This window comes from Embiotoca jacksoni, unplaced genomic scaffold (assembly GCF_022577435.1).
Source record: "Embiotoca jacksoni isolate LCO1_2020_lvr unplaced genomic scaffold, fEmbJac1.0.p SCAF_13, whole genome shotgun sequence".
NCBI lineage: Eukaryota > Metazoa > Chordata > Actinopteri > Embiotocidae > Embiotoca > Embiotoca jacksoni.
In genome coordinates, this window is record NW_027185263.1 from 4,118,097 (window position 1) to 4,142,448 (window position 24,352).

Here is a 24,352-nt window from a genome sequence, read left to right on the forward strand (position 1 = left end):
AGGTTGTCCAGAGCCGCCGGTGAAATTTGAACCCGTCGTACCGAAGATATTCAAACTGAAATGTTGTAAAACGGCAGCGAATTATCACACGGAGACGGAAGCAGAATACGAGATGATCAATTTAACAAAATAGCTCGAAGAGAACAAATAACACCGTCTGATTGTCCACTACAAAAACTTCATTTCTCACAGATTACAGAGATAACACACAGAACACGCTGGGCAGCCTGCAGCGGAGTTACATTTAAATAATGAAGCAGAACTGGAGCAGGAGACGGTGAAACTTTAACCAGGATGACGGCAACTTTGGGTTGTTTTTTTTGACCCTCGCACCTAAAATTTCTAGTAAAAATGTCTTTTAAAAAAAAGGCTATTTTCTTCCACAGAACGATCATTTTAACAGCAGCACTCGTCAGATCTAACATACAGTATGAGATGTGATGTTACTGTGGCACCAACCTGCCACACGCGTGTCTTCATCACCGATCGGTAGATGTCACCTGAACCTCCCTTTGAGCGAGATACTCGAACCTCCTTCAGGCACGTTTGGACATCGAATCAAATTGACACCGGACGTCGCATCGCTTTGAAGTTTAAAGTTGTTTTTTTTGTTTGTTTGTTTTTTTATTCGACCGATGGCTGTACAGGCGAAGTGATTATTTCAAGTCTACCAAAAAAAAAAAAAAATATATATATATATATATAAAAAAACAACCATTCAGGAGAGGAGTCGCTGGGAGGCTTTCAGGACGGAGGGGCTGGTTCCGTATTTGTGGAGCAGGTCTTTGGCCTCTTGTTGGAGGGAACCGGAGGGAGGCGCCGAGGACTTGCCGAGGTGCAGGAGAACCAGGCTACATTCAACAACATCCGGGTGAGGGTACATCTGAAACACACAAGGCCATAGTAGTCGGGTGGCGCCGGTGGCTTCTGTTGACGAGGCTCGAGTCTTATTTCAGTTGAACATACAAACAGAGAAGTCACCGAATCCGCGCAGGTAAAGAGGGTGAATGGATTGAAAAACGATGGCGTCTAGATTTAAAAAAAAAAATATATATATATTCTCTCCAAATATCGGACTTGATATCTGGTTGACTGTAGTTCAAACTGGATGTGATCTCTTTCGGGTAATGAAATGTGATGGATGCTAACGATGATAACTTTTTTTTTTTCCCCCTGAAAGGACGCATTTACAACTATTTGTCCTCTTGAGCATAACTTGCTTCTAATCATTTTCTTCAACGCGAGGTCATTTGAAGCCCCCCGGGGGGGGGGGCGATGCGTTGTTGTGTGGAGAGTTGTACCTTGATGGTGTTGGGCAGGTCAGCCAGTTCTTTCTGATACGTGGTCATCTTGGCGGACAAAGACATCAGAGTCTCCTGGTCCTCAGTGCTGAGGGGAAGAAATGCAGTTGGCTGAATGCTAACAGTGACCGTGCTAAACGTGCTGAGGCTAAAGGGAAAGTCGTGAGCTGCGCCGGTATGATCCGAAGCCTCTCTCAAAACCGCTGGAGTCCCACTCGTGGTGGTGCTAAAGAAAAACACCCCACAACGTCCTTTTTTTTTTTCTTTTTTTTTTAAATGAAATCTTACTTAGCGGTGGTCTGAATTATAAATTTATGGCTCTGAAAAAAATTAAAAAATCAAACTCGAACATCACTCATTTTTAAATTGGACAACTAAGTCGATAATCAATAACCGCCCTCACCTTTTCCCAGCATCGGCCGAGTCCCGTCTGTCCGACGTCTCTCCGGCGGCGGGAGTGGCCGGGGGGGCCGTCGTCCCGTTTCTCCCCAGGCTCGGGCTGCCCTCCCTGGACTCGGCTGTGCCGCAGCACCATGGCGGCCAGCCGCTCCTGGATCTCCCTCACGGACCTGTGGGTGAGCTGATAGGCAGCGTGAGCCTCGGACAGCAGGAGCGACGCGTCGAAGTCCAGCTCGTGGAGCCTCCCGGCCACCGGGCAGACGCTCCCTCCCGACCCCGACGGTCCTCCGTTCAGCGCCCGGTCCTTCGCCTCGTCCTCGGCCGCCGGGGGGGACGGTCCGTTCTGGGTCGGCTGGCTGCCCGCCGAGCTCCTCCACCAGCGTTCGTACAGACGGTGGTAATGGACGAACGCCTGCAGACTGCTGGCGGCGGCTTTGTCTTCTTCTTCGGCGGGGTGGAGGGTTTTGGGGTGTTTCGTGGAACAGACACTGACGTCACCTGACCCGACGAAGAGAGGAAGAGAAATAAATACAGGTGGAGCTTTGATAACTGTAGTTACAGCTCAGAAAATATTATTGGTGCAAATATTGATTGTCTTTATTGATTCATTTTTATTTTATTGCTATTAATGAGTTGTTTAGTTGTAAAAAAAAAAAAAGAATTAGGTGATGTCTGAGAAATGGGACAGAGCCCAAAGATATTCACTTTGAAGTGATATAAAACAGAAAATTCAACAAAACGTTGGTCATTTCCCGATGAAACTGCTGTTGGATCATTTTCTTGAAAAACGGCATCCGAGTTCTTAAGTTGCAGTTTCCTCCAAAAGTTCAGTTCAGTTCAATAATTCCTCGATTACAAACTATCACACCAGCCATCACCGCGGGGTGTCACCAAATCAACTCCAACAGAAATCCTCAAGGTCTTTAAATATACTTTTTTTTTCTTTTACACTTGACACTTAGATACTGCCTGTATATTTCATTACATTATTTATTCTGACTGCATTTAAGATGGAAATGGTAAAAAAAAAAAAAAAAAAAAAAAAAAACGAAGAGCCGGTTTCATTAGAAAAGCAGACGCACCGTCAGGGAACAGCAGCCTGCAGAGTTCTGCAGAAACCCAGAAGTGTCCGGCGTCTCTCGGCCAGGCCGCCGCCTGCCACAGCTCCTTCGTCAGCTGTCCGTCATCGTCCAGCAACCAGCTGAGCACGGCGCGGGTCAGGTGGAGGGAAGAGTACAGCAGGACCTGGAGATGGAGAGACAACCGGACGGACAGAGTCAAGAGACAAAAAAAAAAAAAAACCCACGTCTTCAGGCGGTGTCCCTGAAGAAAAGACTCCGGTTCCGTTTAGGTCGTATTGGATCGGCACCTGTCTGAGGGGAATGTTGGCGCTGGGCGTCGGGCTCTCGGCGGACTTCAGCTCCTGCAGGAGCGCCCGGGCGCCGCGGTGTCCCGCCGACTCGCGGGAAACGCCGAACCGCTCCTCCCAAACGTCTCTCGCGTGGTCCAGGATGCGACGTCTCCCCGGCGGCGCCCACGGGTGGCCGGAGACGCAGGGAGCCGGGGGGATGACGTCCTGCAGCATCGCGGCCAGCAGCTCGGCGACGCAGAGGTGCAGCCTGTGGACCTGTGGAGGGGGTCGAAGCAGCCGGGTTCAAGTCTTTTTTATGCCGTTGTTGACCGCGCGTGAACGGCCGCGACCATTTCGATGTTTAAAACCCAGTCGTGCACTGACCAGCAGGCAGTCCTGCGAGTCGAGGACTTCGTCCGCTCCGACCCAGTCCTGAGCGGCCGCCAGGTCTCTAGCGCAGCGCAGCGCCAGCGACTGAGCCAGGGCCGCCTCCCCCGAGATCCTGGCAAGGCCGGCCGCCGCCCTCAGCGACGACACGTCGTTCTTCCTGGCGATCACTTTGGCTGCATCGAAGCTGGCGCCGGCGGCGAGGTGACTGGGGGACGGGGGGGTCAAATGAACAAGATTTCGACGGGACACACCGAAAGCTGGTTTAGCCAGGAAAGGAAACGGAAGAAGACAAAAAAAAAAAAAAAAAAAAAAAAGGCGGAGCTGTGTACGAATATTTCCCGGATCCTGTCAGTTCTCACCATTTAGCAGCTGCGGAGAAATGTCCGTCTTTCTCCAGCATGGCGGCCCAACAGGTGTACAGCTCCTTCAGCGCGGGTTCGTCCGCTGGCAGCCTGGCTTTGACCAGAGCTATGGCCTCCCTGACATAAAACACACACACACACACACACACACACACACACACACACACACACACACATACACACACACTGTTCTGTTAAAGCATGAACAAACATCACCCGGAAACAGAAGCCCTCAGCGACATTTCAAGTCGTGTACTCAGTCTTTGAAGTATAAATGTTGAAGTTTTTTTTTTTTTTTTTTTTTTTTTTTTTCGAAAAATGCTGCAAAGTCCTTCAGAAGGAAATCCACGCGTGTCTATTAAAAAAAAAAAAAGAAAGACGAGCACCTGTAGAGCTTGTGAGAGCGCAGCAGGTCGACGGCCTCGTACACTTTGTTGATTGACAGCAGGTGGGACGCTGCCTTCAGGTACTGCTCCTGCAGACAGAGCTGCTTGACGAAGGCCTCCGCCGCCCGGCTCCACACCTCGAACCCGGCTGAGAGGGGAGCAAAGGGAGCCAGAAGAGGTTCGCGTTAAATTCGTCTCTTTCGGGTCGAGCTGGTTTCGTGCCAGAGCCCGGTTTAAATTCCAACGGGCATCCACATTCGGGTGGTTTACCCATGGGGGCGACGGAGAGCAGGTGGTCGTTCAGCTCCCCTCGCTCCGTGGCGAGCTGCAGCGCCCCCTGCAGGTCTCCGCTCCACAGCCGCAGGTACACGACCGAGTCGTAGTGGCCCGCCTCCACGTGGCCCTCCTCTGAAAAGGCAACGCGGACACAGCAGGGTTAACCGCTCCTCGGAGAACACCTGAAGAAGCTCCTCCAGCTGAAGCTCGTTCCAGGAGCTGAACACTAACTACTGATAAAATAATAATAATAATAAAAAAAAAAAAAAAACATTTCTACTGTCACAGCGTTGATTCAAGAAAAAAAAAAAAAAAAACTACACACCTTCTGCCTCAAACATGTGATACAGAGCCTGTCTGTCAGCGAACAGGCCCAGATGGATGTGGTCTCCTCGGCCTGGGACGCAGCCTGCAGGGGGCGCTGGAACACGCACACGCACACACACACACACACACACACACACACAATCCCCGTAAATACAACGCATTGAGAAAACCTAACCTTAACCACGCTCAGTTCACACATTACGTCCACACTGGTCGCTTTTACACACACACACACACACACACACACACACACACACACACACACACACACACTTTCTTATAAGCCCTCGTTTTACTTGTAAATGAGGTGTAGACATAAATGAGCCAAACAGGAAATGTCAAAATAAAATATTTTTGCTTAAATTATTGACTTGAAGTGATTTGCTCCGTTCTCAGAAAGTTAACCTTCATATTTTACAACAATTCCTTGTCACATTAGCAGCGACACTCTGTTACATCGCCCCCCCCCCTCCCTCCCCCTCCCCCGATGGAAGAATGCCTGAATGTTAAAAGTTCCTGATCAAACCTCTGACAACACATTTAGCCGACTGGCGGGTCTCACCGTCGTCGTGCCTGACGGACGCCAGAGTGATGCAGTCCCGCAGCAGCTCCTCTTTGGGCCGGTGGTCCATGGAGGTGCTGAGGGGCAGCATGGAGCGAGGCTTCTTCTTCTTCAGCACGTTGGAGTCTGGCTTTTCTTTACTCTTTACAGCAGCGGAGGATTTTCTTTGCATCTCAGAAGTGGCTGAAAAAAAAAAAAAAAAAACACAAAATCTATTTTATGGCTTGAAACCACGGGAAGCGGATCTCCTTCTGAAATCTGCTGCTTTGCGCTCGGCTACCTGGCGGCGGCGGCGTCGCCGGGCCGCTCGTCGCCGGGCCGCTCGTCGTCGCGCCGACGACGACGACTCCCTCCCTCTCGTCTTCCCCGGACAGCTCCTGTCGCGTCGCCGCTTTCGCGCCCCCCGCAGCCGGCTCTCCGTTCGCCTCCGGCGACGCGGACCCTCCGCCTCCCGTCGCCTTCTTGTTGCCCTTCTTCTGCTTGGGGTTGGTCTTCTTCTTCTCCCTCAGGTCCGCCATCTTCTTCCCTGAGAGGACGAGCACGCGTTACACACCGGCCCGGCTGCACCCAGAAGGCAAGAGTGTCACGGTGCTCTCGAGAGACAGATGGATCACCTTTGGGGGGCTTCGTGAACTCCTGTTTGGAGATGTTCCACTCCTGCACGGTGAAGTCCTTCCCGCCGGTCCAGATCACGTCGGGGTCGACGGGCGACCAGTCCACGCACAGCAGGTAACCGGCGTGGCCTCGGTAGTTCGAGACGGCCGCCTCCTCCAGCACGTCCCACACCTAAACGCACCGAAACTGGTTCAACAACGTCCCCGGGCCCCCTCCCTCCCCCTCCCCCCGGCCCAGAGCAGACGCACCCCGGTGAATCCCGTCCACAAAAAGCCGCTCGAAGGACTCCCAACAAAACCCAAACTCAAAAACAAACGAACGCACTGACCTGGGCCGTGCCGTCGTACGAGGCGGTGACCAGCCGGGCGCTGTGGTGTGGACTCCAGGCCATGCCGGTGATTTTAGCCGTGTGACCGCACAACCTGCGGTACGGCTCCGTCAGCACGGCGGGGCTGTCCGGGGGCGTCTCTGCACAGAAGCGCGACACTGATGCCGACACCGACCAAACCCAGCAAATGTTCCACGTCTGAGACGCGACCCCGAAGTAACGGCTGGGGGTCGCGGACGTGGTGTGATTTTTTTTTTTCTCGGTGAGCGAGAACGCTCTGCTTTTCTTTACGTTCGTTGCAGTGACATTTTGTGTAGGAGAAGTAAAAGTGAATCAGCTGCTGTCAGATGAAACACGACTTCTGTCAAAGTCAGTAGCTGCTGGCGTTTAATGAGTTCTAAAATTCAGATACGTTCTAAAAGCCGTTTATGTTCAAACGTACATTTCTAACCGTCTTAACGACGCTGCGAGTCACAAAACTAACATTTGAATTCTTGGCTGGTTTTTTTTGTTGTTTTTTTTTAGATAGAAACGGTATTCTGTAAGATTCTCAGTCTACCGGAAAAAAAAAACTGTGGAAAAAAAAAAAAGAGCAAGGAAGTGATGAGTCTATTTCTGGATTAAAAAAAAATAAAAACTAGCTCCTTACCTCGTATCATTTCAACTTTGAGGTTAAGAAAGCCCCTTGGATTTATTAAGATGAACTTGATTTGACTTCAGCTCCTAAATGAGGTTATTCTAACTTGAAGCATTCTTGCTAAAAAAAAAAAAAAAAAAAAAAAAAATCCTTACAACCAACTACAATCTTAAGCTCTCATAAATAATGTTTGTTGGGAAACTCGGTGGATAAAACGGAGGACTCCTCCCACCTATGACGGAGCGGAGGTCGTGCACGTAGACGACGGCGTTGCAGGAGCCCGAGGCCAGCAGACAGTGCAGCTCGGGGGGGGAGCCGTGGTCGTGGTGCCACCGCAGCGTGTTGATGATCTTGTGGTGCTGCTGGATGCTGCACAGCAGCTTCAGACTGGGGGCCTGAAACACGTCGATACACCTGCGGCGGAGAGCGACGGGTCGGACATTAGCGAGAGAAGAAGCGCGGGGATCCTCGATAATACAGAATATAATGCAACAGTTCACACACAACCAAATCCATTAATCTGCCGACTCCACAGTCAGTGGACAGTTTGCCCCCCCCCATCCTCCTCCTCCTCTTCCTCCAGGACTACCACAGCCTGACGGTGTGTTATTACGTGGGTCACGCCCCGACTCTTCACTCACCCGTCCTCGTTGCCGATGGCAACCACTTTCCCATCTGGCTTCCAGCTGAGGTCGGTGTGAGGAGACAGCTTGTGCTGTTGGGAAGCAAAGCTCACCTTCATGACATATTCAAATCAGCCCGATTCACATTCAGCAGCAAACGGGAAACAAACCGTCGGCAGCGGCTCACCAAGATTTCCAATGAAGCTGTGAACCGATCATGTGAATTTCCCGGGTGCGTTTGTCGGCTTTTATCGCCACCGACATGCGACTCTGGTTCCTCAAAAGGGTTTCTAAAGACTCTGTGCTGTTGCTTTAATATCACGCCGTGCGGTTCACACACACACCAAAAAGCATGTATTTAACTTACAATGACGTGATGCAGACTGCAGGTTAAATGACCTGTTTGATTACATCATCACCATCATCATCATCACCATCATCATCATCACCACATGAAGACTCCTCCCACCTTGATGTTGTTGGTGTCTTTGATGAGCTTGTCGATGTCCGACGCCTCTCCGCTCAGCTTCGATGGATCGTGCTGCAGGATGACGCCTTCGCCGGCGCAGCTGTACAGACTGTAGGTCGGCTTCCCTCCTGCTGCACCTGAACACCCCACACACACACACACACACACACACACACACACACACACACACACACACACACACACACACACACACACACACACACACACAGTTACATTTTTCTGGCTCGGCAAGTTAATGACGGTTTTGGTATTTCATTACGACTAACGAGATCCCAAATTTCCTGGTATGTAAATGTAGCTGTGTTTTAAAGCTCCAAAAGATTATTATTGTCATTCTGCATTTCAATCAAGAGTTTTGGTTTCCAACTGTGGCCTTAATGTCGCGGAATACTTATTTTGACAATAACACTGAATATTTGCTATCTAATGGGATCTAATGGTTTCCTTCTATAAAAACCTCATTTACAGCCTTTTTTTTTTTTAGAGACAATTTGTCCACAGGGTTTTAGATACATGTGGTCAGATTTGGTTTTTTTGGGGGGAAATTTGCAGATTAATTCTCACACACACACACACACGCACACACACACACACACACACACACACACACACACACACAAAGCTCATCCTGGTTAACTTTGACTGGCGTGTATATGCAGCTCTGTAACAGTAGATTTGACACTTCAGGGATTTTTTTTTTATGAGTATTTACGCACAATTAAGCTTCCTCTAAATTTGTACTGGCAACTGTAACTTGAACCTTTGGAACACGTCGTACTCTGGACGTCCAGCGGAAAAACACACACACACACACACACACACGCTTTAACATGTAACATTTTAAAGATCCTCAGTGACACCTCTCCTTACAAAGATGCTGTATCTATGACAACTGCGGTTCACATCCTTCTGTGTTACGTATAAAAGGAGCTGCTGGTCTAAAACGCTTGGCTTACTTTGAGCACCGAGTATGTCGAGGACTCAAATGTAAAGAAGAAACAGGGGGGGGACGGTCATGAGAAGCAGAGGAAGCAGCTGGTCCCGATTCACTCTGCACACCGACTGGAAATCACCGTGACGATCTGAACCAATCAGAGCTCCGGGAACAGAACTTGGACCGCCGCCACGGCTGCAGTTGAAACAAATTAGCGGCTCCTTTTGTTCGTTTAGGAAACCATCAGCGGATCGTTGGCACGGCAACAATTACGTTTTTACGGCTTCGGAAAGGAGTGAGCGATGCGCTAATCAAGATGTCATCTGCCGCCAGCTGGTAGAATTAAACTTCCTACGTCTTGATTTCCCCGCGAGCTGCTGAAAGTGAAGCGGCGGTGAGCGGCGAGTGTTTTCTCGGCTCATTCAATTACGGAGTCGATTATAAAACGGGCGCACGGAGATGTTTGGGCTTTTTTTTTTTTTTTTTTTGTTAACTCGCTGCTTTTTCGACGTTGACGTTTTTTTTTTTGTTGATGTTGTTTTTTTGCTGGGTCAGAGCGTTTCGGAGTAAACAGCAGCAGTTTGCTCAGAGTTCATTAGGAAACTTACCGAATGACATCGGGGGAACTGGGGGTCCCCAGGCCAATGTGTACACTGTTTTCCGGTGATAGGAGCTCGATATGTGAGGAGGCCTGAGAGGAGATGAAGCAGAACAAATGCCCCGTCAGGGACAGGTGACGTGGCCAGCGGCGGGGAAAATGCAGTTCAGGGAGTCTTGAGGGATTATGGGAAGAATCCACAAAGCTCCCAGCGGGGAAAAAAAAACAAGATTAGCTTTAATGACTTTCAGTAAAGTTCCCAAAGTCAAAGTGCAACTGAAAAATCTCAACAATCATTTCCGTTTCGCTTTAAAAAAAAAAAAAAAGATATTTGATATTATTTTAAAGGAGGATTTTTCTTGTAAATAAACACAAGTTATGATTACTTCCGTGTATTTCTGAAGTCTAACATTTTTTTTTCATAGAACAATAGAACAGGCATGTATTTACCGATTCACGTTTGCATATAATACTTTTTTTTTTTCCCTCACTGCTTTTGTTGGCTACTGTCAATCAGCATGAAACAAGCAGCAGAGGAGTGTGAATTTTATGAATTTCATGTGCAACACCACCAACAAATAGAAGCTGATGTGAACTAGAGGTTGTTTAATCAGTCTCAAAACAAAAGAACAGCATCAGATCTGTACACTGTAGTAGATTTTAAAAATGCTGTTATACGCAGTAGGTTAAAAACATGAAGGTGGAGTGATGCACCACTGGAACAGTTAACATTACTTACTTGTTTGAAAAGACTTCGTAGATACCAACTTTCCCATCATCTGTTCCGAAAGACAAGGATCCTTCTTTTGTCGGGTGCCAGGCCAGCTGCAAATAACGACAAGTTGCTCAGTGCGTTTTATCTGGAGAGCTTCCTTTGTGCCATCTGAGAGTTTTCTGAGGGGAGTAAAAGCTAAATGCCTGATATATTTCAGCCTCTCTCATCGGACTCAGACGTGACAGAAGTTTGGAGATTAAAGTCAAATTTAATCGATGTGGAAACTGATATACTGTATATACTGTGTATTTTATATTTAATTTTTTTAATTTATTTTTTACTGCTATTTTATTGCTTTTTATTATTCTATTATTATCTTATTACTTCCTGTATGCTGCTGTAGCGAAAAATTTCCCCCTTGGGGATTAATAAAGTAACTACCTAACCTAACCTAACCTAACCTAACTTACAGCCCGGGTTACAGCAAAATCACAAATGTCTCCTGAATTCTTTGGCTGCAAGTGACCAACGGGAGAGTTTGTGTTCTTATCATTAGCTTAGATGGAGAATTTATTAAAATGCAGACATTAGGCAGAAATTATTTCATGAATACAATCTTTATACGTTTTGTTTGAAATTATAATCCAAAGAAAGTTTGTTTTTAAAAAAGCAGAAAAGTGTCTTTTTGTGTGTGTGTGTTGTCTTTTACCCCACTGCTCTGAGAACAAAACACTAAGAGCATAAGACACAGATTTAAATATGGAAGACATCTAATTGGAGGTATATAGTGGGTTATGTACCGTTAGATATCTATAGCTTAACTACACATTAATGCTCGGGAAAAACAACAAAACAAATCAAAGTTAGTTCATTTTGCTGTGAAAAACGTTCTCACCGCTGTGACCTTGGACTTGATGCCCTGCCAGAAGGTCCTGGTGTCGTACTGGTTCTGAGTGGTCAGCGTGTTCCACACCCGGATCATGCTGTCGCCGACGCCCAGCGCCAGACACCCGGTGCCCACGGGGGAGAAGGTCAGGGCGTAGACGAAGCCGCCGAGGGTGGGCAGAGTCCAGCAGCACTCCAGAGAGGCCAGGTCCCAGCACTTCATCTGGAAACATGAGCACACAAATACAACATATAACTGCTTTGCAAAACTTTACTCATTGTTTTTTTTATACAGATTAATAAATCAAAACATTTGTCATCTTTGTTTTAGCTAAGCTAAGCAGCTGCTGGCTGGAGCTTCATATCTACTGAAAAGTCATGAAAGTGTAATATTGAACCTCAAACTATTTCTTTGAGCTCCTAATCGATGGGACATCTACAAAACAAATTCCAAAAGGTTTTGCTCTGCAGAGTTTAGCGTTGCCAACAGGGTTGCTTTGTTTGACCACCAATTTAAAAACATGAATTCAAAATGTGGTCATTCAACCAAAATACCCTTTTTGACCAAGCAGAGGCGTTCTGTGTTTGAAATATATCCCACAGTGAATGACCGGGCTCCTAATTTCGGTAACTGAGCCTCAGAAATCTCGAACGAGCGGCGGGCGATTCCAAGCCGAGCGGAACACCGAACCTCTCCGTTACGAGGCGGCCCACAGAGAGAGGGGACCCACCTCTCGGTCCATGGAGGTGCTGACGAGCAGCTCTTTGCCGTCCGGCAGCTGAAAGGAACTCATGTTGAAGACGATCCGACTGTGGTTCTGACTGTCTGAAGAGGTGCCGAACAGAGTCCACCTCTGCTTGCCGGCCCGGCTCAGGTCCCACATCACCAACTCACCGCTGAGGACACGCACAAAAAAAATACAACACAAGCACGCAGCTCATTAAAGCACATCGAGGTGAACTGGTTCTGCACCTCTGTGTGTGTGTGTGTGTGTGTGTGTGTGTGTGTGTGTGTGTTTATTATCATTATCAACGCAAGTTCCCGGAACAAATACAGATGGACAGATTAAACTATAACTTTAACCGAAGTGTGAGCTGATGGACAACATGTCCTTCATACATTTTAATAGCTTTGTTACGTTATGTATTTAGTTTTGTTTATTGTTGACATTTTTCCAGGAGACACTCGAGAAATAAATGTCCAGCTAAAAAAAAAAAAGAAAAAAAGCTCTAAAAAGGAATTACAGTCTCTCCTTCAACTCTATTATAATAATAATAATAATAATAATAATAATAATCTTACATTGACTCTCTTTGCAAACAATGAGACAATGTCATGAGTCATAAATACAGAAAAACACCATCAGCTTCCGTCTCTGTGGAGAAAACATCTGCTATTCAAGAAAACAATGTAAAAAAAAAACAACAACGTGTATTTGTTTTGGAAAACGATTGAAACTACAGAACAATCTGATGCCATCATTAAAAAAAAAAAAAAAAAATTTGATTCAGCACTGCTGACGTGTGCTCAGCTGCTATCATGTTCCCCGATTGAGACGATGTGTGCGTACCTGAAGCAGCTGGACACGAGCTGCGTCGCTCGTCCCTTCGGCCAGTGCACGTTGAGCCAGAGTCTCTCTTTGACTCCGGGGTCGACGGCGGAGCCTCTTCTCTTGACGTAGGGCAGCTTCAGAGTCATCACACCTGCGAGGGGACGCGGGGAGGATTTACAAAACGGAAGAACCAATATGGCGCCGGCCGATTCCGAAGACCTTTTTTTTCATCTTTTTTTGATGATTAATGCTGGGCTGCCCTCACCTTTTCCCTTCGCTGTGCTCCAGATCCTCACCGTCTGGTCTTTGCTCCCAGACGCGAGATAGCAGCCCTTCTCCTCTCCAGCCGACACTCCGTTAGTTGCTGAGGAGTGAACACGACATCTTATATTCCCGACGAAACTTTTTTTCAATTCGTGCAAAATTCAACACTTAAGGAAGAAACCGGCTGCTGCTGCATTGAGGAATTCCCTGCAACAGAACCGTGGACGCCGGCTGGACGCTGCTACCTTCGCTGTCCTCGGGTCTGGTGTGGAGGGCGTCCTCATTGGCCAGCGGCGCCCACGCCAGCGAGTGGATCTCGTCGTCGTGTCCACGGAGACGGTGCATCACCTCGCCTTTCCTGCTCACGTCGATCAGCACGATCATCCCGTCTTTGTAGCTGCAGTACGACAGTGCAGTCACTATTACCGATATCTGTACGCCACTTCTGTATTGATGGTAAAGCTTTAGTTGGACTGAATGTCTTCTGCTTTTTCCAGATTTGGACAAATTTTCTTTTTTTTTTTTTTAAATTTCTATAAGAGTGCATCAGAGGAGGGTGTGAATTTATTTATACAGTTTAGTATAAAAAAAAAAAAAACAAGTGTAGGTAGAAATAAGCATTAGTTTGGCTTTGGGTGGTTTTAACTTGAGCCTGACAGATATATGGCTGATATGAAAACACATTATCCAGAATATAATGCTGAAAAAGATGCATTGGGTAAATTTGAAATTATTGTCTTTGTTTTTAAAATCATTTGTGATTCAATTTTCCATTGTTTTACTCCCTAATATTGATATTCAGGCTCTGGCCATAACTGCAGATTCTTTATGTTTTGACAATAAATCAATAAAACCACATACATACCACAGATGACTTATATTACAAGCGCCAAGTAAAATCCAATTGAATGCTTAGCATTCATCAACCGCATTACATTGGATAAATAAGGTTGGAATGTATTTACAGCGGCGTTCTCTGTTGTTTCTTACCCGACAGCCACACAGTTCCAGATGTGCGGCGAGCAGCTGAGGCAGAAGATGGTCCTGGGCTCAGGGAAGAAGCTGGCGGTGTCTCCCGTGTGGTACCAGTGACAGACCACCACGCCTTTCTCATCGCCCGACACCACCAGGTTTTTGTCCACGGGGGACCAGTGCACCGCCGAGACGGGGCTCTGCGTGGACGAAACGGTTTGGTTTCTTTCCGTTTGCATGGCTTTTTCTACATTCACAGAAAATCCTAAACACCTGATTGCGAGTATCTTGACCTGTAATCGTTAAACTAGGGTATGACGCATAAGAAACAATGACTAAATGCATTAAGTATGCCTGATTGTTTCGTGCTTTATTTGTGTTATATAAAATAAAAAAATTTGAAAAAAAGATCTGTCATTATTTTGGTTTGAATCTCAAACCAAATCACTTTCTCAGTCTGTGGCTTTTCATTTTTCACTTTAAAACCACACAACAATTATCGCCTGACGGCATAATTTGAAGCACATAATGGAGCGTAAACGAGCAGCGCGCCCTCTGACATGGCAAAATGATCTGAAATTCCCTCGAGAGAGAGAGTCACTGAGCTGCTGCAGAAATCTGTTGTGCTGTTTGTCCTCCTGCAGCGTAAAAAAAATAAATATATATATATCCTGTCAGGCTCACTTTCGCTCTCCAGACCGGGTCAACGGTCCACAATCTCATCGCGACAGCACAGATTTGTGAAAACAAAAATGTGTGACAGTGCAGCCGACGGACAAGCTGCTTTCCTCCTAACCCCTGCAGAGCTGACAGCCGCCTGCAGGGGGCGTCAGCGTGATGCGTTGTGTTTATGTAACAGAACAGGGGCCTGTTTCACAAAACCTAAATCAGGGACGAAGCCGGGATTTTCCAGGTATCCTGGTTTAATTAAGCCTCGGTTCGGTTTCACAAAAGCACATAAGTTACCATGGAGATTTATTCTGGTGAAACTAGCCCGGTCCAGACCGGACTATTCATCCTGGTGCCTTTCAGTCTGTTTACTCTGATCTGAAACCAGTTTCTTACAGTTATTCCCCGTCAAAGGGAGGTTTTTGCTATTAAATAAATAATAATAGAAGTTTCGCTTTATAAAGACTGCTGTTTATATTACTACTTGGGGTTTGATTCATATTTTAGTGCAGTTACTGAGATCATTAGAAACAGACAATAGAGTTGCGCAGGTGTTTTGAATAGTATCTGTCGCTCCGTTAGAAGCACCGTTTTGCTTCGAAACAATAATCTCGCATCTTCATTATCTTCCCACAGGCGTATGTGCTACATTAAGGAGGATTTCTTACCAATAACTCCTTGAATTATACAATTATGACAGTTTTAGTTCAGATCTGTGCTCGGTAAATGTTGATTTTACGGAAACAACACGTCGAGTCAGTCCACTGCCGTCTGACACACCTGTTGAGCTCCTTCATTAAAGCAGCCGTGTTTTCTTTATTTACATATTTTGTCCTTTCCCTCCTCGTACGTTTTCATTAAAAGCTGATTCTCGCTGTGATTGTAAGCACATTTCTCCATGAACGGACCGGGCTCGGTCAAGCCTGGCTTTTCTCTCTTATCCCGGATATCTTAAATCTGCTTTCGTGAAACGGGCCCCGCGGACAGTTGACACTCACCTGATGAGCTGCATGCTCCCGTATTAGGATTTTGCTTTCCGAGTCCCAGAAGCGAATGCTGCCGTCACCGGAGGAGCTGACGCAGATGTGACTCTGCCCTGCGTGCTGACAGAAGGAAAAGCCCGACACCAGGTCCTTATGGCCCACCAGCTCGCCTGAAACGCACACACAAAGAGGTATACATCTCTGATTTTACTAGTAGAGACACCGGTCATTGATGAGTACCACAGGAGTCAATTTTGCATTAAAAAAAAATACAAATAAACTAAAAATAAATTAACTTTCAGAGTATAAAGATAACTAACGGTGCAGTGCATTGTAGGACTTGTAGGATCCAGTGTTTGTGGAGATTCAGTCACACCGAGAGTCAAAATATCTTCAACTGGACTGCATTGATTTCGGCCACTATTTTATTTTTTTTTAAAAAAGAGTAAGAGGCCTAATGTCCCATCTGAAGAAGCTTCATTCATTCTGATCAGTGGGACGAATTTGTGCAGAAGAAAGGAAAATATGTGCAACTCAGCATCACCACGTGTTTCAGGGAGGAAATGAACCCAGCCAGATGTTGTTATATTGGGTTTCTTTTTCAACTGGATCTCACCTGAAATGATTTGGTCCACACACGTGACTTTTACCTGCGTTTAAAACCAATTTTTTTTTAATTTTTTTTGGGGGGGGTGCAGGCACTTAAAGACGAATGGCTGTGTTTGTGTGTGTGTGTGTGCGTGTGATGGCCAGCGGTGCCAGCAGACTCACCTACGACCCTGCAGGAGGACGCGGACACGTCAATCAAGTAGATGATGTATTTGGCTCCCACTCCCAGTAAACCGCTGCTACTGACGTCACTGCAGCGCGAGCAGTACCAGTTGGGAGACGCGGGAAGCGACCTTTCGTGCATGGCGCCTCTGTCGGTTTAAATATATAGATATAGAGATATTTTAAAGTGAGAAAACCAAATCCAAACTTCTCACATGTTACCCGGACCGTCGTAGCGACAACACTTAACGGCCGTACGGGCAGCGTGGTGTCGTGCCGGTTTTCGAGTACGGGAAGCCAGAAGGGTAAAAACCGCGTCGAGTTTTTTTTTTTTTCCCTTTTTTTTTAAATCCACAACTTGATAACAACAAATTGCAGGATTTCTATTAAGACCGCGTATAAATCACGACAAAACTAATGAGACGTATGGGTGGCGAAGACGACAAATGTGCAGAATAAATGTATTATTTGCAAACGCCGCACGTACTGCCATAAAGCGAAACACAGCAGTGTCGTAAAAAAACATTCAACATGGCGGTGGCGATGGCAGGACGCGGTGAGGACAAAAATGAAGCTTTATTATCCACAAATTTGTCCATTTTATGACATTAACATTGTGCTTTTTTTTTTTTTTAAACTTGTTTTCAGGAATCGCTTTCATCAGGAATATATCAGGGGTGTTACATCACAGGTAAGCTGTCTTTTATTTCTTTTTTTTTTTGCAGAAGGACAAATCAACTTTCAATTCGGTCACCGTTTTATTTTAAAGTGAAGAATGTTTCAACAGAATATTCAGCAAAACAAATCAAATATTAACAAATCAGATTTTTTTTTAAATTTAAAAAAAAAAAAAGCATCCATGTAAACGTACTCCGTTTTCACGTGAAGATTTCACAAAATATATTATTAAACGTTTCCAAACTTTTTTTTTGGGGGGGGGGGATTCTGACCTCCTTAAAATAATAAATAAATAAAATAACACATCAGATGGCCTAGCAGTGGATTTTACACTTGAAATGATCCAATGTTAAAAAGTCCAAAAACTGAAAACATATTTTGTGTACGAGAACTTTGGTCACATATGTACCAGCGCTTTTGATTATGCAGTTATTTATTTATTTATTTATTTATTTATTTATTTATTTTTTCCCTCCACGTCTCTCCAGGTTACAAGTTGCTGCTGGCGGCCCTCAGCAGCTCTCCTGTCTCCACACCGGCACTTCACTGGAATCAAAACACTGGGAGAGGAGGAACAAGCGAGTTTATCCGCCTCAGCTTCCCGACGAGGCTCGCAGACCGGCAGTGAGTTTTTTTTTTAAATTTCTGCCCGTTAATAATGCCGAGCGAGATTGATCGTCTCGTGACTCCCGTCACGGTGTCGGAGTCGACTCTTTTGTCTTTCGCAAAATGTCGGAACGCGTTGTCGTTTTCTTTCCGCAGGAGATCTATCACAGCAGGAGGCAGATTAAATACAGCAAAGACAAGATGTGGTACCTGGCCAAAATGGTGAGACCTACATCAACGTCGTATCTGATAGCGGCTGCATCGCATCAGTCAACCATAACTTGCACCACTCGCAGTTGATGAAAACATCTTTTATCTGTATGTCCTTATTGTCTTCCTCTCTGTGTTATAATTCAGATCAGCATGGCAGAAAATGGCATTCAGTGTTTTTCTACTATTAAAAATAACAAACTGTTTATCAGTACAAACCTGTGAATACTCATTAATGTCAAACTTATCTGCTGAATGCAGCTGTTTTTTTTTTCCCTGTCGTCGTTTTACTGACTCGCCGTGTTCAAAGCCGACTTGAGTCCGGTGCTGCAGTTGCGATGTTTGTTTTCTCGTTTCATCTCGTTTGTTTTGTGTGTCTCCACGCAGATCCAGGGGATGAGCATTGACCAGGCCGTCGCACAGCTGGAGTTCAACGACAAGAAAGGGGCAAAAATCATGAAAGAGGTTTGTAGCTGCATGTTTTACCCCCTCGAAAGTAAATCAAAGTAAATCAAAATTCCTGTATGGAAAAAAAAAAAAGATTTCAGATTTTCACTACTCATGTTTTTTTTTTCATTGATTTTTTTTTTTTTTTTTTGCTCACGCTTCATTTAATCTTCATCCTCCTCTTAAAAAATAAACATAAAAAAAAAAATCTGTACAAGAAGCAGATGTATGAACTGGTTTGCTTGTTTGTTTCAGGTTCTTCTTGAAGCTCAAGAGATGGCGGTCAAGAATCACAACGTGGAGTACAAATCCAACCTGTATGTCGGTGAGTGTCTGCAGCACTGAAACCTTTCACCATGTAAACAGCTGCACATTAGGACCGCAACAACGCCTCGAGTTGGATGGTTACAAACGACTTGTTTAATGTATGTCTCAACACAAAGCGGGTAACGTAACAAAGCAGACAAACCTTTTAAATGGAGTTAATAACTGCTTTAAAAATCAAAGCTCTGCTATTCAAGGTCGCAGAATCACTTAAATATGTAAACTATAGAAGTTTCTTCATCGACTTTTAAAACTTGTAAATGAAAAACCTTTGCCTCCTTAAAACTACTTGGGAATCTGGTATTAGTCATCACGTGCTGTCAGCCACTGCAAGAAATGAATTTTAAAAGTGGGGAAAATGACCTTTAGTAAAAGGGGAAGCAGGTAATGACAAATCCTTTTTTGTATTTTTTGTATTTAATTTTTTTTTTTTTTTTTTTTAAAGCTGTAGATCTCTGCTGTGCAGAGTGAGCAATTCATATTACAAATAAGCATAAACTGTATCTTTGTTATTTTGACCTGTTTTTACTCAAGGCCACCGCTGTATATGAAAAGAGTTCCTCTGACCTTTATCGATCTCATCTTCTCTTTTCATCACACACACACACACCGTCCCCCTCTCGTCTCCGCTCCTGCAGCCGAGTCCTACTCCGGCAAAGGGAAGTACCTGAAGCGGATCCGATACCACGGCAAGGGGATGTTCGGCATCATGGACAAAGTTTACTGCCACTTCTTCGTCAAGCTGGTGGAGGGCTCGCCGCCCAAAGTAGAGCAGAAGACGAGCTTCGACCAGGCCAAAGAGTACGTCCAGAACCTGAAGAACAGAACCATCACCCACAGTCTGTAGACCCGACCTCGGATAAAACATTTTACATTTGTGTGTATATCATGTGATATTTGTAAATAAATAAACGAGTGAATGGGTAACGACATCTTTTTCTCTTTTTTTGAGAATACTGCTTGCGCCTCAGTTATGCAGTATTAAGTATTCATAGAAAGAAGGGTCTCATTCTGATATAAAAACTGTAAATGTATATGTAATATCACGTAAAAAGGTGGTGAATTTCTAATACAGGCTTGGCACTTTTGGAATTGTCCTCATCACCATCTCAAGCTCTGCGCAGAAAGTACTCAGATTAACTTTAGTTGAATGGTTGCAGGGGCGCAGCTTCACCTCTTGAACCTTTGGAGTTCTGGATACATTTCACTGAAATCGAGTCAGGCTAATAGTTGTTTTTGTTTGTTTGCATCACTGCTGGTTTCCAAAAGCTGAGAACATTAAACATCAAAGAAGGATAATAAATAAGTCCTGAGGTCTAAAATGAGCATTATAGCGTTTATAGCATCAAAATAAGAATATTATTTTGTGTATTTTTCTAATATACCGTATATATCTGTGGTCACACTCCGGTCTTTCCATCTGTTTGCGGTCTCTCTTCCATTGACTCGGAAACGAGGCAGAAATGCCCCCAAAAAAACAAGAAATAAAATGAGGAGTAGAGGTTAAAGTCGGCTGCTGGTAGAGGAAACCGATTAATAAACAGAATTTAATATCACAAACACACGCGCAACATGAAAGGGACCGCAAACAAAATTAAGGTCGGCTTTGTTCTTCTTGTTTGCACCACAACTAATGTACAAATGCCTGTTTACAAGACCGCAGCAGCTGAAAATAAGAAACTAAAACTGCACTTTTCGGAAGTATAGATATTACTTCAGATTAAATATTGGTTATAACCAATGATGTATTTAGCAATTATTCCAAAGCATCTTCCACAATGTAATGTGTCTCTACAGTGGCCATTAAGGATCCCAACAGGCTGCTCAGATGATTCAAGAGGTCTTTCAAACTCTTAAAAGTTTGTGACGAGGCGTAAAAGTGAAATATTTTGACTTTGATCTTTCACTATATTCCAGAATTTCACTTGCATCAGTTTGATGAACAGTGTGTGTCACAAACGGCTGTAAAATGACTCATTAAAATTGCAGCTTCCCTCTGGTTTCCCAGCGTGCCTCTCCTCCCACCGCAGTCCCCCGCGAGCAAGTCGCTTAAACACCAGACGAACACGCCGGGGTGAGAGGAAACGTCCCGCTGCACCGCCGGGACGAAAAGAATCTCGTTGTTTTGTCCCACGCGGCCCGAGCGTAAATAGAGTCCTAAGTGGCGTGCGCCCATCATAACTGTCAGAAGCGTCGCCGTTGTTGTGTTGGGATGACAGCAGTCACCGGGACTCCTCCCCTGGGCGCAAACCTGTCAGCTTCACTGTTCTTCATCCCTTTCGGTTGGACCGCGGCGGTGTGGGAGATGCCGGCCCGCAGACGACCTCGGAGCGGCTTCGGCGCCTTCGTAACACCAAGCAGCTGAAAGTGAGTCGCTTGGCTAAGAGGCCCTCAATATGAAGAAAAAAAAAGGAAGAAAATGAGATTTCATACTGCAGGAAACAGACTGGTCTGGTTTCTTTTCATTCATTTTTAATGTCTCCCATTATCTTTGGAGTGTTTGCATATTTATCTCATTTAGTTTGCTGCTTTTTTTCAGTTCGTCATCTTTGCTTTCTTTTCTAAAACTCCTACGGAATGTAATTACGTTTGCCTAATGTGACGTCTTTTATGTCCTCATCTATTCCTTATTTGCTTTCTCTCTTGAATTTCCCATCATTATTGTCTGCTATTTCTGCTAAATTGAATTTAGAGGAGAAGAAAACATCCTAAGGAGAACAAACTCACGGGGAGACATGAAAACATGTCCTCGTTGGGATTTTGTGTTTTCTAAAGGTCGCCGTGTCTCAGCGTATGGTCGAGGCCCACGGCTTTGGTCTCCGCTGTTCCTAATTGGCCTTTAGTTTCCCGCTCCCGATGTGAGTGATCTGGTTTGTGTATCTGCCCGTCACCACATCCCTCCGAAGCCCTCGTCGGCTCTGAGCAGCTTTGAGTGCATTTTCAAATAAAATGCCATTTGCTGGCCCCAATTTCAGCAGACGTGTGCCCCCAATCTCAGGTTGGAGGCCGCCTCGGTCCCACGGCACAAAACAAGCAGCAAGTTCTGAAAAGAGCAAAAGGCTTCATCGTCTTCCTTCTTTTTCTCCTTCATCTCTCTCTCTCTCTCGCTGCTCAACTTTACCACCTGACGGACTCTTTTTCTGTCTGACCACAAACACATGCAGAAAAACATTTATGGGGATATTACATATTTACAGTTGCATAGAACAAAAAGACCTTTTAACATATAACAAATCTAAAAATGATCTGCTATTGTGACCGAGATTTGTTGTGAGCCGAACATCTTCCAGCATAGAAATAAATCTGTCACTGGTTCTCTGGTGAACAAACTCTGTAACGACAACACTGTTTTTGATCTCAAATTTAGCTTTGACATTTCTGTGCTGAGAGGTCTTCTTGTAGGCCAACATATGCAACAATACAGGTATGTCTGTGATGAGCAAATGTCTACAGATGACATTGGCCATGCTGATGCATTGTTTTGCCTATTTTATTACCCAACACACCCTCAGAGACCTTTTCAGCTCCAAGTGCCAGCAGTTCTGGTTTTGGCTCCGAGGTAGGCAAGTAGGATGCCGGGGAGGGATGTCATTCATATATACTGTAGATGCTGTGAAGAAGCTTTAAATTCTAAAACATGGATGCGTCACACACATCTTGCATGGAGGATCGACACAACGACCAAAGTTTCAAGGTGGACACCCAAAATCCATGTCACCAATTCAGTATCTGACCACGTGTGAAATATGGTCTCACTATCCCCTCCTGTTCCTGAGATTTGGCCTCGAATAATGAACCGAAAAGTGTTTTTGTAAAACATCGTGATATCACAGTGAAGTTGACCTTTGACCTTTTGGATATAAAATGTCATGACTTCATCATTTTATCTAGTAGACATTGGTGTGAATGTTTAGTTTTTTTTGTGTGTGTGTGTAACAAGCACATGAAGTCACGTGTTTTCTGAGGTCACAATGACCTTTGGCCCCCAAAATCTATTCAGTTCCTTCTCGAGTCCAAGTAAACGTTTGTGCCAAATACACGATTTGAGACACAGCCGAGTTCTCTTTGGAGGTAGGCGTGGGTTCAAGTGTGGAGGTGGAAGAAGCTATTGAGTGGACTTGCTATATAAATTACTATATCCAAAAGGTAACTTCGTGCTTAAAGGGCAGATCCACGAATTCTACAAATCAAAGTCTGTCAGTATGCAGGATTATTGGATACGCCCACCGCCTGTGAGTGTCTGCCGGACAAAATTCCATCGGAGATAATAACACAACAAGGCACAGGTGCTTCCTCCTGTAGCCACCACATGCACACCTGGTGTAGGAACATGCAAGAGTAACACCACACAAATTTCCAGAATCTAAATATCTTTTTTTTCCAAAGTGTCTGTTGTGGTAAAACATACATTTTCCTCCACTGGGCTTTTCAGAAGGCACATAAATAAAAGATTAAAAAAAAGAGAAACTATGCTCCTTTCCAGCTATGTCACCCCCCCACCTCCCACCACCACCACACACACCCCCCCCCCCCACCTCCCCGCCATCGTCTCTCTTTGGAGACGCTACGGCGGAGTTCAATCGTTACATGAAGTGAATTATGTATTGTCTCTTTCCAAGCATGAGCTCATCCTGCAACAAGACAAGAAAAAAAAACAAAAAACGTGCCGCCAGCATCGGGATTTAACTGCAGGAAAGATTCAAATAGTCTGGAGTTCATTATTCATGACGGGTGAAATTGTGCATTAAAAATACTCTGTACACAAGGCTCCTGCGCCGCGCCACCTCGCACACATACACACACCTTGATGAAAGCACGGGATGCCGTGACGCTTCCTTTCATTTGTTCTTAACGTCAGTTGTCGGTCAACGTGCCGGGCGGCCCAGCGGAGGCGCGGATTGAGAAACAAATAGAAATCAGAAGCCAGTTGTGCGGGGAGTGCCTCAGGGTGTTATTCATTTCCTTTTAACTTTTCCATTTTATGTTTTTTTTTTTCTTTTTTGTCTCCCCCCCTCCCCCCCTCCCCTGTGTCTCTCTGTTATGTGCAGAGAGCGACAGCCGCAAAATGGTGTTAGCTCCCAAATGAAATCGTCGGCACAAACACCACAGAGCGGCCTGCCCGCTGGCCGGCGCTGGATGCTTTGCCCTTGAGAAACAAATCCAGACACAAAACACTTTGTTAGCTCTCTGGACATTCTCCAATGAAGCTGCATTCACCTCCCTTTTTCCCCTGAACAAAAAAAAAAAAGAAAAAAAAGGCTCTCAGTCTTTATCTCTGTGACAGGGACATATCTCTTTTTAAAAGTGGAGAAAGTAGCAGACACAGGGGGACTTCAGAGCTTTGTCTGCTGCGGTGTTGCAGCTTATTTGTTTTTGGAACTGACAAAAGGGAGAATTTTTAACACGCACTGCTCATTTTTTAAACATAAAGGATGCTCGCCTTAAAATCTTATGATCTTTTGAGCGTTAAATAAAGGCTGAAAATGAACATCGTGTGTGGTCACCTTGGATTTCTTTTAGCTTCTGTTGACTTCACAGACACTTAGAACACTTCTCCACTGTTCATCTGTACATTCATCCATCCATCCATCCATTTTGCTGCTCTTTATTTGGGTTGCTGTGGTAAAGTATTCAGTACACTTCAAATGAACAGCAAATTGTACTCTTGTCTAATGCATTTTGTATGATCAAAGGGA

At 45.2% G+C, this 24,352-nt stretch overlaps 2 protein-coding genes across 3 annotated transcripts; one reads left to right on the forward strand and one right to left on the reverse strand.

Annotated features, from left to right (window-relative positions):
• Nucleotides 1–1,301: 1,301 nt before the first annotated feature.
• On the reverse strand, nt 1,302–16,649 carry gemin5 (gem (nuclear organelle) associated protein 5). Its single transcript, XM_069145957.1, has 26 exons — nt 16,392–16,649; nt 15,636–15,790; nt 13,987–14,168; nt 13,242–13,393; nt 12,998–13,096; nt 12,751–12,883; nt 11,911–12,076; nt 11,190–11,402; nt 10,319–10,404; nt 9,590–9,672; nt 8,027–8,163; nt 7,576–7,649; nt 7,167–7,348; nt 6,298–6,437; nt 5,969–6,140; nt 5,635–5,880; nt 5,355–5,537; nt 4,791–4,886; nt 4,460–4,597; nt 4,190–4,337; nt 3,801–3,920; nt 3,436–3,646; nt 3,070–3,327; nt 2,783–2,945; nt 1,705–2,198; nt 1,302–1,389 (listed from the first exon to the last, which is right to left on the reverse strand). The coding sequence occupies exons 1-26, from the start codon at nt 16,531–16,533 to the stop codon at nt 1,384–1,386; spliced, it is 4,179 nt and encodes a 1,392-aa protein (XP_069002058.1). The 5' UTR covers nt 16,534–16,649; the 3' UTR covers nt 1,302–1,383.
• Nucleotides 16,650–16,887: 238 nt separating this feature from the next.
• mrpl22 (mitochondrial ribosomal protein L22) lies at nt 16,888–19,579 on the forward strand. Of its 2 annotated transcripts, XM_069145546.1 has the most exons (7): nt 16,888–16,947; nt 17,040–17,082; nt 17,558–17,693; nt 17,832–17,897; nt 18,273–18,350; nt 18,588–18,657; nt 19,295–19,579. In XM_069145546.1, the coding sequence occupies exons 1-7, from the start codon at nt 16,923–16,925 to the stop codon at nt 19,501–19,503; spliced, it is 627 nt and encodes a 208-aa protein (XP_069001647.1). In that variant the 5' UTR covers nt 16,888–16,922; the 3' UTR covers nt 19,504–19,579. The 2 variants fall into 2 exon arrangements, with proteins under 2 accessions (XP_069001647.1, XP_069001646.1); XM_069145545.1 differs by lacking the exon at nt 16,888–16,947 and having other exon boundaries at nt 16,954–17,082.
• The last annotated feature ends 4,773 nt before the right edge of the window (nt 19,580–24,352 follow it).

Excerpts from the sequence above, each read along its gene's own strand:
- gemin5 (XM_069145957.1), bottom strand. The coding sequence starts at position 16,533 with ATGCACGAAAGGTCGCTTCCCGCGTCTCCCAACTGGTACTGCTCGCGC. Across the intron at positions 8,164-9,589 it reads AGTTCCCCCGATGTCATTCG|GTGCAGCAGGAGGGAAGCCG; the intron begins GTAAGTTTCCTA and ends TGGGGTGTTCAG. Across the intron at positions 3,921-4,189 it reads CGCTCTCACAAGCTCTACAG|GGAGGCCATAGCTCTGGTCA; the intron begins GTGCTCGTCTTT and ends GTTTTATGTCAG.
- mrpl22 (XM_069145545.1), top strand. The coding sequence starts at position 16,994 with ATGACATTAACATTGTGCTTTTTTTTTTTTTTAAACTTGTTTTCAGGA. Across the intron at positions 17,083-17,557 it reads TCAGGGGTGTTACATCACAG|GTTACAAGTTGCTGCTGGCG; the intron begins GTAAGCTGTCTT and ends ACGTCTCTCCAG. Across the intron at positions 18,351-18,587 it reads GGGCAAAAATCATGAAAGAG|GTTCTTCTTGAAGCTCAAGA; the intron begins GTTTGTAGCTGC and ends TGTTTGTTTCAG.